The sequence below is a fragment of the Triturus cristatus genome, chromosome 1_2 (assembly GCF_964204655.1).
Source record: "Triturus cristatus chromosome 1_2, aTriCri1.1, whole genome shotgun sequence".
Lineage (NCBI taxonomy): Eukaryota > Metazoa > Chordata > Amphibia > Caudata > Salamandridae > Triturus > Triturus cristatus.
In genome coordinates this window covers 702,827,979-702,846,800 of record NC_140580.1, presented here as the reverse complement: position 1 = coordinate 702,846,800, position 18,822 = coordinate 702,827,979, and the positions used below count along the sequence as shown (strand labels likewise).

The following is an 18,822-nucleotide window of genomic DNA, read 5'->3' as shown; positions in this document are numbered from 1 at the left end:
GAAAAAGTGGTCTATTAGGCCATTTTTCATAAAAAAACTTTAGAAGAGATGATAAAATACCATGTACATGAGTCAACTAAAAATGTCAATTCTACACCATCTACATTGATGAAACAAGAAGGAAATGTATCATCGTCACAGATATTGATAACTGTGTTGATCTCATTTTCACTGTAATCACCAGAAATTTAATCACTTTCTGAACATTGTATGTAATTCACATTCCTTGGTACAGTCTTATAAAATCTACTGAAATTACCTTTCTTATTACATTTAGAACACATTTTATCAAATGCAGGACACCCTTTATAATTCGCTAAATGACCATTGCTCCCACATCTGAAACAAAGAAGTTGTAAGTTCCTTTTTTCAATTTTTGTATTTGTATTCCTATTTTTGCTTTCAAATTTATTCGAGTTGGCATTCCTTTGAGTATACGCTTTTTTGTGTCTCTCTGTATCTTTAGATTCCTTATTGACACTAAATACATCTCCTTTGTCATTGCCTCTAATTTCTTTTACAAACTTCTCTGAGTGTTCAATGGACTTCGCAATGTCAATAGCAGCATTTAATGATAAATCAGATGTAGACCATAGTTTTTCTTGAACTTTCTTACTGTTTGTTCTCATTAGTATTTGGTCTCTTAAGACTTGTTCGTATGATATATGTTCAAAATCGCTAGAAACTGCCAAAGATCTTAGTGCTGACACGTAGTCCTCAATCGATTCATCTGGTTGTTGTTTGCGCGAGTAGAAAATGAATCTTTCCATGACTGTTATTTTTTTTTCCAAAGCGAATGTTGAGTTGAGAAGAAGCGTACTGGTAAACATTAATTCTCCCGGGATTGACTAATGCAGGTAAGGTTTTAAACTCTTTTAAACCAAAACCCCCTAAGCAATGTTTCAACAATGACAATTTCCTTTCAGGTTCACAATCATCTGCTTCTAAAACTTCCACATAGGCTAGGAAAACAGGTTCCCAAACTTCCCATACCATTGGAGGCTCTCCAGAAGAGGAGAGAAAGGGAGGTGGAGGAACAATACCAGACATTGTAAGTGATAAATAGCATGATTTAAGTAATGAGAATATCCTTATTAAATAAACTTGAAAATATATTTAAAAAAAATAAGTGATGAAAGATGAGCTTATTGCGAGATAATGCATTAAAAATGAAACACACTATAATTTCTTTAAACCAGCAAAATAAATGTGTTAATTGAATTTGTATCACAGTGACATTGTGAATGTCACTACGAATTTTCTTCAAAAATATGCCACTTGATGAATAAAAGTACCTTGTAGACACACGGTGTCTGTGTCACCGATGGTTTCCTTATAGAAGAAGGATGACACACACACCGTTTGTCTACAAGGTACTTTAATTTATCAAGTGGCATATTATTGAAGAAAATTTGAAAAAATGTATTGTAATTGCACCATGTTTAAAACCCTTTGTTTGTGGAAAAAAATGCATTGTTATGGTTGATGCAAGTTATTTGGGGTTGGGCGGTGTGTTAATTCAGAAGGACAATGAAAATGAATGGATTGTAGCTTATGCTTCCAGAGCATTAATAGAAGCTGAGAAAAACTATTTTGTAATAGAAAGGGAACTACTTGCCTGTGTGTGGGGGGCTGAACATTTTAGAAGTTTTCTATGGGGTACTGAGTTTATCAACAAAATCGATCATAAGCCGCTTGTTTTTTTAATGTCACCTGGTGGAGGTCCATGCTTGCACGGTTAGCTAGGCTATCTTCAAGATTACAATCTTTCCGTTTCCAGATTGAGTATGTTCAAGGTAAGGCGAATATGCACGCCGATTGCATGTCCAGTTTACCTATTGTTTGTGATGAAATATGTCAGGAGGATGATTGTGAAGTGCCTTTCTCCTCTCGTGACGTAAATTTAATTCATGGTGAAAGACCCAATTTCTGCGAGGAAGTGTGGTTGTCGGAAATGGAAAAGGATGTTGAGTTAAAAACCATAAAAAAGTACATTCTGCAAGGTTGGCCTGAACAAAGGAAGTTGTCAGGAGACATGATGAGTTTCTCAAAGATTCAGAATGAATTGGCAATTGAAAATGGGTTAGTCATGAGTGATGATAAAATTAGCCCTCCGTTTGCCTTGAGGGACGTTATTATGGAAATTGCTCACGAGGGATACTTGGGTATTTCTTTCACTAGAAGACGGATCAGGGAATCGATATGGTGGCCTGGAATAGCTGTTTCCGTTGAGCATTTTGTACGTTTCTGTCCCAAATGATCAAACAGTGACAAGTCAGCTGTTGTTTTGCATGCTGAATCTCATCCTGTGGAATTTCCTGTGGGTCCATGGAGGAAATTAGGGTTGGACATCATTGGTCCATTTCATGTCTTACCAAAAAGAGAAAGTTTTGGTATTGTCCTCATAGACTATTATTCAAAATAGCCAGAGGTCAAAATGGTTAACGAGGTTACTTCACAGAGTGTAATTGAATTTCTTGATAATATTTTTTGTAGAGAAGGCATTCCACAAGAAATTGTCACAGAAAACGGTCCTCAATTTATCAGTAGGGAAATGGAATACTTCATGGAGAAATGTGGAATAACTCGTAGAAGAATAGCTGTGTTCCATCTCGAGGCTAATGGTCAAGTTGAGCGTTTTAATTGTGTGGTGAAGGAAGCTATCCAAGTATCTACTAAGGGAGGTCTTAAATGGTGCAATGCTTTGCAGTCTATGTTGTTAGCATATAGGACCTCTCCTAATTCAGTCACCCTGGTTAGTCCATTTGAAATTCTAAGGGGACGTAAGCCAAGTACTAGGTTGGTTCCTTGGTGGTTAAAAAAAAATGTGGGTGAGGATAACAACACAACAGTGATTGACTATGAATTAGTTAGACACAGAGTTAGTGAGTATAAAGAGAAGATGAAACAAATCATGGATAGGAAAAGAGGTACAGCGAGCACACAAAGAATTGTAGTTGGTGATTTGGTCCACTTAAAAAAAAAGAATGTGTCTCTAAGGGTTCTCAATGCTGGTCAGATCCCAAGAAAGTCATAGAAGTTTTCAATAATGCTGTGAGAATTGGGGGTAGAAGTGTTTGGAACTTCAACAGGATTTCTGTTTTCAAGGGAAGTGTCCAATCATTTAAAGATACAAGCAGGAATGTATCCTCATATGTTGAGTATGGTGGTGATTTTAGCAAGCAGGACCATTGTCATTTTGGCAATAGGAGTAATTCCACCAGGAGTATGCGTGAACATCATTTACCAGAGAAGTTCAAGGATTATGGTATGGGTTGAGATTTGGAAAAATAAATAAAGGGGGAAGATGTGTTTCATATGTACATGGCAGTCACGTGTGTGTTCTGCTATCTGCTCGTGGCTGTCACGCTATTGTCAAGTTGTTTATGTTCAAGCGGGGTTCTTGGCAGGTGGTTAACGGGTTGTGGGGGAGAGTTCAGCTTACGTTAACTTTGTTCTTGGACGATGAATTAAACATCTCTCTTTACACACTCCTTTGCCGTGGTGATTATTGAGTGATGAGAGTAATGGACTTTCCTACACATACGTCACATACGTCCAGCCATGGTTACACTGTCGATCATGCACATTCAAGTGGCCCATGGAAGTCAGCCTATCCAACACAACGGTAGCTGAACTGGATTATGACTTGTGTGTGCGCCCCCTGTTGGCCCATGAACAGGAGTGCAACCGGGATACCCGTGCATGGGACACCCTGATCTGTGGCGTATGTGCTGGCAGTAGTAGATGGGTGATTGCACAAGTCATCGTGTGCAGTGACCACATCAAGGCGCTCCCTTATTGGGCTGTGTTGTGGATTGGTGAAATGTCGTGGAAGGAGCACATCTGTCCAGACCAGTTAATGGATTGGCTCTCCCTTGTGTTCCTTGAACTCGAAAATGACGTACTTCTGGAACTGATTGCCTATGAAGTTGCGCTCGCATTCATGGACGAGTAACTACCTTCCTGCAGCCACAACTGATTGACAGCCAGAGCACTGGTCCCAACACTGTGTTGCATCGTGGAGGAATGGTCACACATCCCAGGAAAACAGTGGACATGTATGCTTTCGCCCGTACTCACAATGCATGTGCGTGCACCTACGTGTGTTGTCACCTGTGCAAGGTGATGCAGCCCCATGGGCGGAGCTGCATAGCGTCGTCAGGCAACGTTCCTAAATCTGACATACTGCTGGAGGGAGACTACACACGGCAATGTTGCACGACATTTGAGCTTGTTGGTCCCTTTCACCTGCTCACTGTCAGCATAGCACACAGTCGGCGCAGTCCGGTGGTACAGCCCCATGCAGATCCCATGGGCTGTGAGTCATGTCCCCGGACATGGGACAATGATTAGACGCCAAACATCGCATGACTCGACCAGCAAGGCAAGGTGGGCTGAGACCGTTGCCATCCGTAAGGATATGTGTTCATTTTTGCATCCCCATTTCTTGCACCTCGACACATTCCCATTCTGCCTGTAAGTGTCTTAATGTCAAGAATTCCTGTCATACGAGGGGAGGAAAACGGTAACCAGCGAAAACGGACTACATCTCCCAGGATGCTTAGCGGTTGAGAGGTTATGTAAACAGGAGAGCTGTTACATAACTCAAGGGAAACACGCCCTTATGTAAACAGGAGAGCTGTTACATAACTCAAGGGAAACACGCCCTTATGTAAACAGGAGAGCTGTTACATAACTCAAGGGAAACACGCCCTTATGTAAACAGGAGAGCTGTTACATAACTCAAGGGAAACACGCCCTTATGTAAACAGGAGAGCTGTTACATAACTCAAGGAAAACACGCCCTATAAAGGGAGGAACCGGGAGGTACAAGGCTGTCGGATATTGTGTTTACACCGACGTACCTGCTTCGTGAAGAGCAGTGTTCCGGAGTGGTGCTCCAGTAAGGCAAGAACGGAGGTAGGTCGAGTCGTTACTCCCTGGGCCGTGTCTTGCCCCATCGTCACCTGTGAAGGACCCGGAAGCTCTACCGGTCAACCATTGAGCTTCGCTTTTTGACTCGGCTGAGTCCAAGCGCAGTGGCGCTTTTGCTGGTTGGAGTCGTAACTCCCAGCCCGACCAGAGACACAGGGACTGCCAGCTGTAACGCACACCAGGAGGTGTTTGCCGCGTTACAGACTCGGAAGTCCACAGGATCGATCGAGCGGCTGCTCTCGGTTCAATCTTCTTGCTTGTGATTGGGGTATCGGTGACGCATCACCAGGAGGTGACTCCGCGTCCCGGTGCAGTCTGAGGAAGAGGTTGAGCGGCTGCTTCCTTCAGGTAGAGACCCCGGCTGGGTGTTTCCCTGACTCCTCGATTCTCCCCAACACTCTTCGTGCCCCTCACAGCCTACCGATTGGCATTGTCGGCCATTTCATTTCTGCCCTCTGTTGGCATACGCCGGGATCGGCGTATATGCAGAGGACGGTTAGGACCATCCGTGCTGTGGGCTGGTAACGTACTTAGCCTGGAGGATTCCAGTGACTATAACTTTTGTTTGTTCTTTGTATTTTATTTGCCTTCATTAAAAGAACTAACCCTTCACAAGTGGTTGCGTCCTCATTGTCGTGTCTGTTAAACGATCCTGAGACGTTCAGGGCGTTACACTTAAGCATTTGCCTGCCTTTTGTGGCCCATTTATTGTCTGTACTGACATGCACATGCTAATAAAGCCTATGCAACTTCACCAATGTACAACTGTGATGAGTGTTGATTAGTATGACAAATCCTGTGCCTCAATAAGCATTGTCCGTACACAGGGAGGGACAGACTGCCGCATGTACATTGGTGGTGAATCCATATTGGCAGCTCCACCTCTGTGAGCCAGACATACTGTTTGGGATAGTTGCTGGTAGACCTGTGCTCTTATGTGTCTTCAGCAATGTGAGTATGGTGTCCAACTTCTTGCCATGTGGATCAATGTGATCCATTAAAGCTGACTGTGTCCACACTGATGTATGTGAGTAGGTCATGCAAAGAGATATTCTCTAGCCACATGCGAGGGGGGACACTACTGCAGGTGTGCGACCGATTTTGACATTTCCACACACAGCCCTATATGACACATGGATGTGGGGCTACGTTGGGGGGTTGTGAGATTGTTGTTCATGTGCAATGAGGCCACAGCTAGTTCACACCTTCACAGTCATCTAATTGGCCATGTGGGTCAGGGTCAACCATGCACATACATGACATTTACCAGGGTGTGTCTTTTTGTGCAATCAATGTCCCTACATTCATCCATACTTGTATATGTGAGTGAACATAGACACAACACATCTGTGTGATTTGGAATGTTTTATTCACATTCTGGGGAGTGTTGGAGCTAGATGGGTACATGGCCAGTTTAAGCACACATAACATGGTTGCCCAGTGGTGGGCCAACCAGAGTCCTTGAGGGAATGCAAGGTTAATCTGAAGAGGAAGAGTTCAGTTCGCAGCCGGATTGCCGTGTCATTGGTACCAGAGCAGATATGGCAGGCCATGTTGGGGTCCAGGTGAATGTCACTGAGTGTTCTGGGGGACAGTGGGGGGTGTTGTTCCAGGCCATGATGCATTGGGCTGAACCAGGCAGGGACAGGCCAGGTGGCAGGTACAGATGCTACTGCCTCCTTCCTCACACAGTCATTACCCTCCACATCTTACTCCTCTGAGATGTCTTCTGTGTCCAGTGTGTCAGGTGTGTGTAGTGGTGTTATCGCTGCATCACAGTGTGCCACTGACACATCAGGGGGCGGAGGTGATAGGGCTGCATCACTGTGTGCCAATGACACATCAGGGGGCAGAGATGTGTGTGTCATAGTTCCAGCAGCATTTATCTGGGACAGGCTCTGTGGCAGCAATGGCAAGATGAGTATCTGCAAGGCATGGAAGATCCCAGCTACATCTCGCTGGTGTTCAGCCGTGGCAGCCCTACTTCCAGCCTGCATCGGCTCCATGGTCTCCATTGTCCTCCGCATCTGTGCCAACTCTGTGCTGTCATCGCTGGAGCCTGTCTGACTGGACAGTTCTTGTATCCAAGTAATGGCCCCAGCGAGGTCAGCCAAGGATTGTTGGTGAGCATGGTGCTGACAGTGGGTGTCCGTTAGGGACTGTAAGTGGTCCCTGTTGGGACTCAGACACCTACGTATGGCATCGAGTTTGGCTGCCATGAGGTCAAACCCCACCCGCAGCTGATCAGCCATCTTCTCCTGGCACCCTAACACACGGTGTTGGAATTCCATGTGTTGGTCGTGGGGGTCCATTGAGCCAGCCGTGGTGGTGTGTGCTTCCTGCTGTGTAGTCTGTGCAGGGAGTGGTGTCAAGGCGATGCAGCTAGGCTGCGCTGCTGCTGGGGTTGGTGTGCAGATACTGTCCAGGAGCCATTGGAGGGTGTCTGGGCAAATGTGCAGGGTGTCCTCTTCATCATCACTGTAGAGATGTGTGGTCTGCTCTTCAGGAGGTGTTGATTGTCCCTCTGAAATGTAACGGGGAGATGCAGGTTAACAGTGTGTTCCATGTATGTTCACGCATTGGAGATGTTTACATTCAGACTGCATGACAGTGTACATTTTGGCTGTTTTAGTGACGCTGGCTATTTGATGGGAGACAGTGGACATTTCGACTACATGATGGATGTGAGGTTGTATTTGTACATTATCATCTCAAAGTGTCATGCAATGCCAGATGTGATTGGCCAGTTATTACGCACGGGTGGCACCAGTTGTGTCCTCTGTCCTGTGGTGGAAGGGTTGCACTTTGTACAAAATTGTCGTCAATGTTGGTGTACAGTGCTTGCTATGTGTGTGTGCTGCATTATTGGCGAATCTCCCCTTCATCTCTGATTTTGCAGCCCCTTATCTCTTTGAGTCAGAGTGCCTTTGACTTGTGTGCTTTTCGGGTAATGGGATGTTTGCGTCTTGGGTCTTTTGTGCTCTTGGTCATTTTTTGTACTCTTGTGCATTGTTTGACTGCAGATGTGTTTTTGACGTCATGGGTTGTAGGTGCACGTGGATGTGTCAGAGTGTGACCTGCTCCTTTACGTATGTGGTCCACACTCAGCCACCTCAAAGTCGTCTCGTGCACCATGTCATGTATTGTGACTGCAGCCATGCTATCTGTCATGCAGTGTCACTTGCATTGTCCGTGTGGCTCACAGAACCGCTGCTTTTCTGTATTCAGCACATGTGCATGGGTAGGTTGGGAAATCGGTGATATGGAGGGGGGCCCATTTGTGCACATTGTGGACGAGGGCCTACTTGGTGTTTCTATGTGTGCTGCAGTGTGCCAAGGGTATCAGGGACATGTTCCACCCTCATTGTGGGTGTGCAGTGTGCTGCTCATTATTGTGCATGTGTGCCATTGTGCCCATCTCCCTCCGTCCCCCCAGTCCCTGGTCGTTACTCACCCTGTTGCTGTTGGGTCAGGTCATATTGAGCTGTGTCCAGACCCCCAACTCCTGCCACCGTCTCCACACTGATGACTGCGGACACCATTTCCTCCAGCTCATCCAGCTCCTCCTGTTGCACAGGACTCCCACCTCCAGTCGCCTTTGCTGCCTTCCTGTTGGCAGCAAGTTTCTCCTTGGTTTGGCTGTGCACTTCATACCAGCGCCTCTTGACCTCCTCCATTACCTCCTCGATACTCCGACTGCATTCACGTTGGTGACAATGGACTGTCATATTTCCGTTTGTGTTGCCACTGTTACAGTGGAGGTGATGTACAGTTGTTGGTAGTGTTCTATCACCTCCATGACGATGAGCCGGTCTTCCTGCGGACTGAACCCCGTCTTCTGCTTCTCCTTGCCCTTCCCCGACCCAAGGGTTCCTGGCTGGTCCTCCGTGGGGCTTTTGGGGTTCGGGTTGTCTTCTGCACTTGGTCCAGGTGCATCCATGATGCTATGCAGTTTGATTTGGTATTGGTGTTTTTTTGGGGCTTTTATAGTGCATTTTCCCGCATGACGCGTGGGAATTGCAGGCCTGTGGCTGGTTGTTGCTGATTTTTGTATCACGATTTGGGGCATTGCTACTTTTTTCGCATTGGTGTGTCGCATTTTTGCGGAGTTGCATTGATTTTAGTGCGGACATTTGATGCGTTATCGTGAGCCTATTGCATGGTACCACCAGCTTGGGAATACCACATTACCACGGTGTTATTTTCCCGCGATAGAATGCGATGTGAAGAGGTGCGTTAAGCTAATTTTGCGATGATTATCACACGTTCTTGAGAATACCCCCTAGGTGTACAAGAATTACCAAATATAAAGCAACAAGTTTGGCTTATACTTCTGTAGCACTCTCCCTTTTTCATTCCATTGAGAACTTTTCAATCCTAGAGAGACATAAAAGGGACCATTTCCTGCAAATGGTCACCATCAAATTAGATTTAAGTATAAAAAATACACCTCAAGAATTAGGTAATTTACCAGATGAATGGAACTTGAAAATGATCAAATGGAATTTAAGAATGCCAGAACAAATGTTGGACTAGCAAGTGCTTGACTCAACTGCTCTAGGAAAATCACAGATTCAATCACCATTAGCAGAAATCCATGCAGATGCTTGGTTAGTCATTGTGAGTTCCTTTATTAATTACATGGATAAAGGAAGTACCAATGTATCCCCTAGGTTCTTCAGTAAGGAAATGAATAATACATGGGATTCAAAAATGTAAACTTGCAAAAGCGTTCTTAATCATCTTTCATGGCAGATCATGCTATTTAAAGACAATACAGCTTTCTCACATAAAATTAAAGAACCTAATAGAAGAGTATAACAAACACCTATGGGAAGCCAAATGTGAGAAGAAGAAGGAGGAGGATGGTTGGGTAACGTTATTTGAGATATGTAGGTATAGATACCATAAGAAATGTTGGCAATATATGAACATACTTGCGTTTGATAATAAACCAAAAGTTGGTAAAACTATTGGACGTGTGGCTGAGAAAATTATGTATCCTTTTTGTACAGTCAAAGTCTTCCAGAATATGGAATGACCTCTTCCCTAATGCTTCACTTGCTGCACTCATACACCCAGTCAGAAGTAACCCATGATAGATTCTGTACAGAACTGTTGTGCTGGTAACTAGTGTATGGAGAAATGAGAAATAGACTTCATAGAGAAAGGAAGATCTGATGGAGCCCCTGGATCAAACAGCATCCCTACTAAGATTTTCAAGATGGACAGGAATAATTTGGCATATTGGCTAACTCTATTATTTAATTAATGTTTTCATACCAGCACCTGTCTATCCTCCTGAAAGGGCTTTATCCTATGCCCATTGCATAAGAAGGGTTCAGCAGACAAATCCAGGCAATTACAGAATGATGATGGTGCTGAAGCCATGTTTTATGAGTGTCTACTGCGAAATGAGCTAAAGGTTTGGTCTGACAAATATAGCCTGATTCCTTGGTATCAAACCAGATAAAATGGAAACAGTGGTACTATTAAATCCATTATGGTACTATCAACATTGTTAAATTATTATGTAAAACCTAAAACATTGAAATTCGATGCCTGTTTCATAGACTTTAAAACAGTGTTCAATTGTATTGAAAGAAACAAGCTATGGCAAAAGTTGAATGCCTGGGGAATTGACCCAAAATTGTTGAAAGTGTTACTAGCCCTCTCCACTGATAACTGGATCCAAGTAAACTTAGGTAATAAAGAATCTTTAGCCTCAAAACTACACATGCATAGGGGGGCCTTAGGAGAAGGTTTTATCCCACTGGCAGCTCCTCCTTAATGGCGGAGAATCATCGCCCCACTCGTCAGAGGGAATCACAGAAAAATAAAGTGATAATAAAACAATACAATTAAATTTTTCTTTGACTGGCTCTGGCATAGGCATGCATGACAGGGAAGAGTTGTGGGCACTTAGAAGTGTGCATGTCAGTCTGGCCAGCTGTCTTAGGCCAGCGAAACAGACATGCACACTTCTGTTTCTCCAACCCAGCTGTGTTGTTCTGGCTAAGTGGTAGGCCAGGTCACTCAGACCAATCCCGGCGCTGCTCTCATACCATGAGAGCAGCATCTGGATTGGGTGGGGATCCACTGCTTTCCCAGAGACTGCTGGGAGAGAATCACTGAGGCGGCTGTCAGAGGTAGCAAAAGATACGTTTTCAAAATGATTATTTTCCCCTAAATTCCCCATCCCTCTAATCCGCCCACTCCCACTCCCCTGTACCCTACCTCACCACTTTTGTCTGGTGGTGGCTGTCACTGCTCTGTCCTACATCTCAGACACTGTCATCTCTCTTTAACTCTAGGGTCTGCCCTCTGAAATTGTGAGGGGTGGTGATGCTCATGCTCTTGTGTCGCGAGAACTAGCATGGGCCCACAGCACTCCTTAGATTGCCTCGTAAATTATTGCACAGACAACAGCCTGAGTATTAAATAGGAGAAATCAAAAGTCCTAGTGCCTTATTATGATCTTGATGGATGGGATACTCCATCGCAATCGTGACGATTATCCCTTCTGCCATATTACGAGTTCCATAGGACATAATGGAGTTGTAATTTGGAGGACAGGATATCTGTCACGTTTGTGATGGAGTAACCCTGTCCAGCAAGATCGCAATCAGGCCCCTAGTCTTTGGGAATGAACAATCATTAAAAACATTGTAACTTATTGGAGAGCTCATTAAGAGGGCCAGGCATTATAAGTAATTAGGAATTCTGTTTCATGGCACGTTGAGTCTAGCACGTCATCGAGCAATATTAAAGTTAAAATCCAAAGCATTCATGTTTGCTGTGCTAAACCTCTCTAATGATTTGTCTGGTGCTTCGATGAAGCCGTTGTTGGATATAAAATGTATGCTTGCTTTAAACTCTGGCTGTAAAGTATTTCAACCCCCCAAATGGCATGGCTTGATTTAATGCAATGGAATTTAACCAGGGGCATATTTGCTTTACCAACTTCTACATCGCACGCGCCGGTATCCCTGGATTATGTCTGATTAAAAAGCTACTCCTGAAAGATTTGTGCATCATTAGCTTTTGTTATATATTAAAAACTGCAAAGCAAGGTTCTTGAAAATCTCTGCTGTGGGACCAACTTGAAAAAGATGAACAAACAAGTGTATGTAATCATCTATGCAAGCGTCAGTGAGAATTAAACAATTTAAAAATGCAACCAGCCGGGGAAAGTGATTTCTTATGGCTGTTTTTTAAAACAAATCTTAAAGAAACAAATGTGCACCGTTTCCTTTAATTCTGATTTAAAATCTTGTCAATGCCTGGGTCCTTATGGAGTATTATTAACCTCTTATTGCAAAGATAGATTACAGTCCTACTTGGTCGATAGATCTTTAATGACATACACGAAAGCTTACGCCGAACTCCATTTTGGTCTGTTTGATATTGGAGAGACACTGCAACATTGGTAAACTTAAGAACATCTGATGTCGGTAGATTCTGTCATCTTTGCCAGGAAGGTTTGGCCCACATCTGCTGCTGCTGCCATTCCCTGCTTGGTAAAGGAAAAAGTTTATAATTTACAGCCTTCCAAAGATTGGGGATTAGAACCTGCACTGCCTCAGTTAAGGGATTATTTTTGGGAGCATCCTGGCAAAAATCGACACCTCCCCTCTGCTTGGAAACCAAATACTTCGAACTGATTCCCTTGGAACATAGTTAGTATGGATATTGATTCCAGTGACCTGATTCCATCCACCAAGTATCACACGATCCGTCTTTATCTCTGTCAGTCCTAACATTACTGAACCCGCCGCAATATTGTTCTCTTTGAAGTATTCAAATATTGTGAACTCATTGAATGACATTGATTTAAATGGTTATGGCATATTAAAGGCCTGATTGCAAGTTTGACGATCCTTCGTACCGCCAAATCCGTGATGGCGGTCCCTGGACCACCAGACTGGCTGTCCACCTGCCATATCATGAATACATTGGTGGGACCACCACAGGACTACCGCAACCACCGGGGATCATGGATCCCGGGGTGGTGGTGTGGTGGTCAGAGGCCCTAATATGCTGGCGGTGCCACTGTGACACTGCAGAGCATGTTATGAGTTTCCTCACCAGCACAGCTGTGAGGCCACCATGAAAATAGTGGCAGTGAGGAAACAAAGGGGTCTCTACAGGCCCCCCTGTAGCCTCAGGGCCATTGGGTGCCTGCAGGGGAGCACATGTTGTGCCCTCTTGTGTGCAGTCACCTCCTTTGCTGCACAGCATGGACTTTACAGTCCATATCGTGAAGTTACGGGCTTTGGCACTCCCATTGCAGTACCTTTTTAATAGGCATCCCTGCGGGAACTTCAAAGGACTGCCCACCAGACCACGACATTACTCATAATCTGGTGGGCTGCCAGCGGTCGAGTTTGGTGGTCTTGGAGGGGGTGCTGGCATGGCGGGCTGCTCCAGGACCGCCAAACTCATAATCAGGTCCTTAGTCAGTATAATGAGATTCCAGTTTGTCATGTAGTTCCTAGGAATCCCCAGGACCTGCGTATTTTGGATGACCTAAACTGGGGGCTTGGTGTCCTGACCGTTTCCAGACAACCCCACAGGATATGTCACCCATTAGACCAGCTAGCTCTACAGTGCCACAGCCACCCCCCCTTGTACTCTACAGTGGTGTAGGTAGTCTGTGGCAACTACTGAACATGACAACCCTGATTCCTCAGCCTCGTGGAAAACAGTACATTGTTCCCATCCGTTCCTCCTGTTTGATAATATAATCTGAATTTCGATGTGTTTCCCTTTTTATCTTTGGTTGATCTTCTTGCTTTTGTTCTGATCACCTGTCCCTCTGCGAGTTTTTTGATTAACCCTGGAAAAAACTAAAGGAACATGTATCAGGGTCCTGATACCTGTCAGGTTTCCTGTTATCACGATTCCTAAGGTTATACCTCTTTTCAGAAGACTCCTGTTGGGGACACCCATCTCTCGATCATGAACTCTTTTCTGAATTGTTATTTTTAGAATTTTTGTTTTCGCATTTCTTTTTAGAAGAAGTGGGTGATTGCTTTGAGTTGTCTTTGTCGGGACTACCCACCATTTGTAGCTTCCCTGTTTTGGTTCCGAAATAATCTGTACCTAATGCAGCATAGGTTTCTTCGATCATTTTTGGTAATTCTCGCTCCCTATTGATAGGAGCTGCTTCCCTTAGGTGGCTGTGTATGGCCATTGCTGCTGCCTTCCCCGTTATGTTGCTCAGCATGATTGCAGAGACTTGGGCAAAATTACCCAAAGGTCCTTCCCGGTACTCATTCTGTATCTGTTTTACTACTTCTGAAATGACTGCTAAGGAAGGGTTACAATGTTCTCTGACGTAAACGGCAGAAAAGATTGTTCCCCAAGTGGTACAATCCTCAATCGAGGGAACCATCCCTATTGACAAGCAAATAGTTAACATTCTATGTTTTTCCTGCGGATCCGTATGGGGAAATACTGCTGCCAGCTGTTCAATTGTTTTGCAATCCAGAATGGAATTTGCTCTCGTTTGGAAGGAATTGTCCCTAATACTGATTTCAGTGCCTGTGGATTAATTATAGGTGTGGTCTGATGTGGACCAGCTGGGGCATTTTTCACAGGTTGGACTGTTAACAATCGCATGACGAACTGGATGATGTGTCTGTATGGGAAACATCCATTACAACGCAGTCATTACATTGCACTACTTTTACAACGCAGCTGTTACAGCGCAACTGCCTTTACATCGCATGCCATTACAATGCATTCCATTACAACACATGTCACTACAATGCATGCCATTACAACGCACACCATTACAATGCACACCATTACAACACATGCCATTACAACGCATTATAAGGTAAGTAATAGAGATTTTTTAGTTTTAGGGTGGGGATGGGTTTTAGGGGAAGGTTGGAATAGTAATTTTTACCCCCACACTATCCAACATGTACCCTACTGTTGCACTCACTTCAGTGGGAATAGTAATTTTTACCCCTACACTATACAACACTTATCCCACTGTTGCGCTCACTGGAGTGGGAATAGTAATATTTACCCCTACACTATCCAACACTCACCATACTGTTGCCCTAAACATATTTTGCATTGTAATGGTATGCTTTGTAATGGCATGCATTGTAATGGAATGCGTTGTAATGGTAGTTTTTAAAAATGTGTTGTAATGGCATGCGTTGTAAAATCATGCGATGTAATGATAGTTGCGTTGTAAAAGAATGCATTGTAAAAGCATGCGTTGTAATTGTTTGCGTTGGAACATCATATATTCGTCTGTATAGTCTGACTATGTCTTTGTATATTGCACAGACTTTATCCACTGGTTGTAGATCTATCTCGGTGTGTGGAGTGTATGTTGCTAAGACCGGCCAGGTCGCTCCTTCTATGCTGAGCAGACCCAGTCTCACGACAGATGTTGTGTGTGGGAGGGTACCTTTAAACCAGTTTCTGTGTTGCTGGTAAGTTAACGGGACTTTAATGTCTTCGTATGGAATGTATTCATCTGTCGGTTCATCTACAATGTATGTGTGGTGCAAGTTAGTCACCGGATCTGCAGGGGGAACTGAACCCAGGAATAGAATACCTCTGATCCGAACACCTCATGTGCCTCAATCACAAAGGTATCACAGCCACCTGTTGCTGGTACGCTGTGTTCTAATAATTTTATAGTTACTGCATGTCTGCAGTCCTCTGTGATGTTAAGAGTGCTAGACAGTTCTTCTTCCCCCGAGCCCGATCCACCACTCGATGACTCAGTCATTTCTCAGGAGAGAAAAAGTTTCAGTTACTAGGGGTTTTGCATAATGTGGGGAACTTTTATCCTTACAAGCTTGCTAAACCTTCAGCTAATACACAGAGTATATCTGTTAAGCTGAGGCGGATTCCCTTCCCACTTCAGACGTCTCTGAAAAAGTGCGGGTAGGGATTTCTGAGAAAGCACGACTGAACTACTCAGATTTTCACTGTTAATATAAGAACCAAACCAACGTTAGCGGCACCATGTCCTGTAGTTCCTAGGAATCCCCAAGCCCTGTGCGTTTTGGATGACCTAAACTGAGAGGTTGGTGTCCTGACTGTTTCTGAACACCCCCACAGGATATGTCACCCGTTAGACCAGCTAGCTCCACAGTGCCACTACCACCCCCCTGTACTCTACGGTGGTGTAGGTAGTCTCTAGAAACCACTGAACATGACAACTCTGATTCCTCAGGGATTGTGGAAAACAGTACAGTACTTTTTGCTCAGACACTCTTGCTTGCTTTCTCTCAGAAAATACACAGGATGGTGATTAGGACGTTTCAATAAATATTTATTGGTCCAGCGACAGCCTTGTGTAAAACATATGTGCTGCGACAATCAGAAGACAGAAGCATACGAAAGAGATTGCTAGCACCAATATAGTAAATAGTAGATACATTTCTACCATTGTGCTAATAAGATGAACATAAGCAGTTCAGATAAAAACAGTAGCACGTGCATATTCCTAAAATGCACGCCCTAAGTAATTTGCCTAAATGTACCTAGACTAGATCTGTAGCATGTATATGTATATATGTGTTTAGCTAAGAAATCCCTAGGGATGAACCAGCCCTCTCACCTGGTAGTTGAGAATGTAGGACCCCGTCTCGGCTTTGAGGATGACACCCCGCAAGGGATGTCAGCCCGCTGCGTGTCGAAGATTCAGCGTGCAGGACCCTGTTTCAGCTTGGAAGGAATTCTCCTCTAATTTTAGGGGGGAGTGAGGATTTTTTCTAGAATCTATATGTTTTTAATACAATCATGGATGTTTTGAAAACAATCACCAATGCTTTTCTAATCAAGGGCGATCATGCACAACTGGCTGTTGGCCAAGGATGAAAAAAGTGGTGACCCTTATACAGAATAATTCTGCCATGTCAGGGGACGTTTATGTGCGTCAGGTACAGGGATTATGATGGAATACTTAGAGCCTGGTGTCGAAGAGACAGGAGCAAGCTACGAGATAAAAGGTCACCTGTTTAGAACTGTTATTGTCGTGTGGATGGGACCAATGTATGTAACAGGGGTATACATGACAGGACTAGCCTAAAGGACATGACAAATTGTTTCTAACTGTTTAATGTTTGGTTATTATAAAGTTACAGCACCATTGAATATTCTGACAATTGTTATATCTCTTCCTTGTTTGGGAATCAAATATTGTGAATTGATGGATTTGCCACGCTTTTTTCTTTTTATATAGACACACTTTTTGGTGGTATAGTGCTTCTAGTAAATATTGGGAGTTTTCTTTTACCTACTGTTTTTAACCAGTTTCATGCCATTGATTGTAATAGTTTTAATTTACATTAAACAGCATTATTGTTAAGGGTTTTTTTTATTCTAAAGACTTCTCATTCATTGTTATGGCACTGAAACCAAGATAGAATCCTGCACATTGCAATTCACAAATACAGATCCAGGGGCATATTTACAACGAAGTGGTGGAGCGTGGCGTTAGCCTCCTTGGCTTAACGCCATGCTCCACCACTTCTGTAATGCAGTGCTGCACCATATTTACAACAATATTGTGCAGCCCTGCATTTCTCCCTGCCCTGGCGCTAAATTTAGCTGCCTAGCGCCAACGCAGGCATTCTTGCACTATAGTGCAAGTGTGTCTGCGTTGTTGGGAAGATTGTTTATATGCAGGAAGGTGTCACATAAACAATCTTTGATTGGCGTTTTGTCACTAATATGTGTGCTGCTTAATGCAGCACACATAGAAGTTACAAAATGTCATTTTTTTAAAAAGATTGTTTATGTGTTGGAAGGGACACCTTCCTGCACATTAACAATCAATGGCCTTTTGGTGTTTCTATGTGTGCTGCACAATGCAGCACATATGGAAACAGCAAAAACGAGGAGAAATAAAGCATTTCTCCTCGTTTCACCTGTTTAAGACCAGGTTTTCCATGGTCTTAATTTTGGCACTGCCGCTTATTTACGCTGCCCTTGTAAATAGGGGGAAACGTCAAAATCAATGGGTGTTGCAATGGAACAGCTGCTGCAACACCCATTGCCCTCCCCTTTCACGCTAAGTACAGCTTGAAAGTGTGCCTTATTTACAAGGCGGATGTAAGCCACGTTAAGTAGCTTAACGCTGCCTTGTAAAAAAGGTGATAGGGGCTTGTAAATATGCCCTCAGTTTGCGTACCTAGTTACAAGGCTAAATTAGGCAGTGGGTGAACCTGAAATTGCAGTCCAACCTAGAACTGAAACAAACACTGCTTTACTGCACTCCAGTATTGGAGCAGTCATTGGTCAGAACTCCCTCTTGGATACCCCGAATAGCCCTTTTTATATCATAACACTGCGTCTTGATTTTTCGTTCCGGTTTAGCGATTCACCTCAAATTCCAAAAGTAAAAAATACATCTTGATTGTGTAGGTCTGATGTTCTTTTTCAGTGCTTGTTGTAACGCCAAACTATAATGGATGATTATATGTCGGGCACAACAGCTTAGTACATTAATTGACAGAGGCCTGAAGACTTCACCAGGAGTCATGCTGCTGTTGATGGCTTTCTAGCTGCTAGTACTTGACTACCTTGCATAAAAGGTGTTAGTTACTCCTGCTCTCCATTACAGAACAGGGGGCATTGCTTCTGTGTAATAGCCCGTTTGCACAACAATCAAAACAAATACGTTTATATGGAATTCGTGTAGAAACATTAATAATGTATCATTGCCATATAAAATTTTCAAATGGTCTTCAAAGGTTAACATAGGAGAGATTAGTGAACATAACTATCGCATTACACAGGTATGTAAGCACTTAATCTGCACAACGGAAAGAATAGAAGTGCATAGGTCTTTATTCTTCAACGCCTTTATCTTAGAGGGACAACTCTACCATGGTGAGTACT

At 43.7% G+C, this 18,822-nt stretch overlaps 1 protein-coding gene across 1 annotated transcript in view; it reads left to right on the top strand.

The window, feature by feature from the left end:
• The first annotated feature begins 828 nt into the window (after nt 1-828).
• Nucleotides 829-18,822, top strand: part of LOC146867864 (uncharacterized) — a 179,653-nt gene continuing 161,659 nt past the window's right edge. The window contains exon 1 of the mRNA XM_085623792.1: nt 829-857. Within this exon, the coding sequence (XP_085479918.1) occupies nt 852-857 (6 nt within the window). The 5' untranslated portion in view covers nt 829-851. The remainder of the gene's footprint in view (nt 858-18,822) is intronic.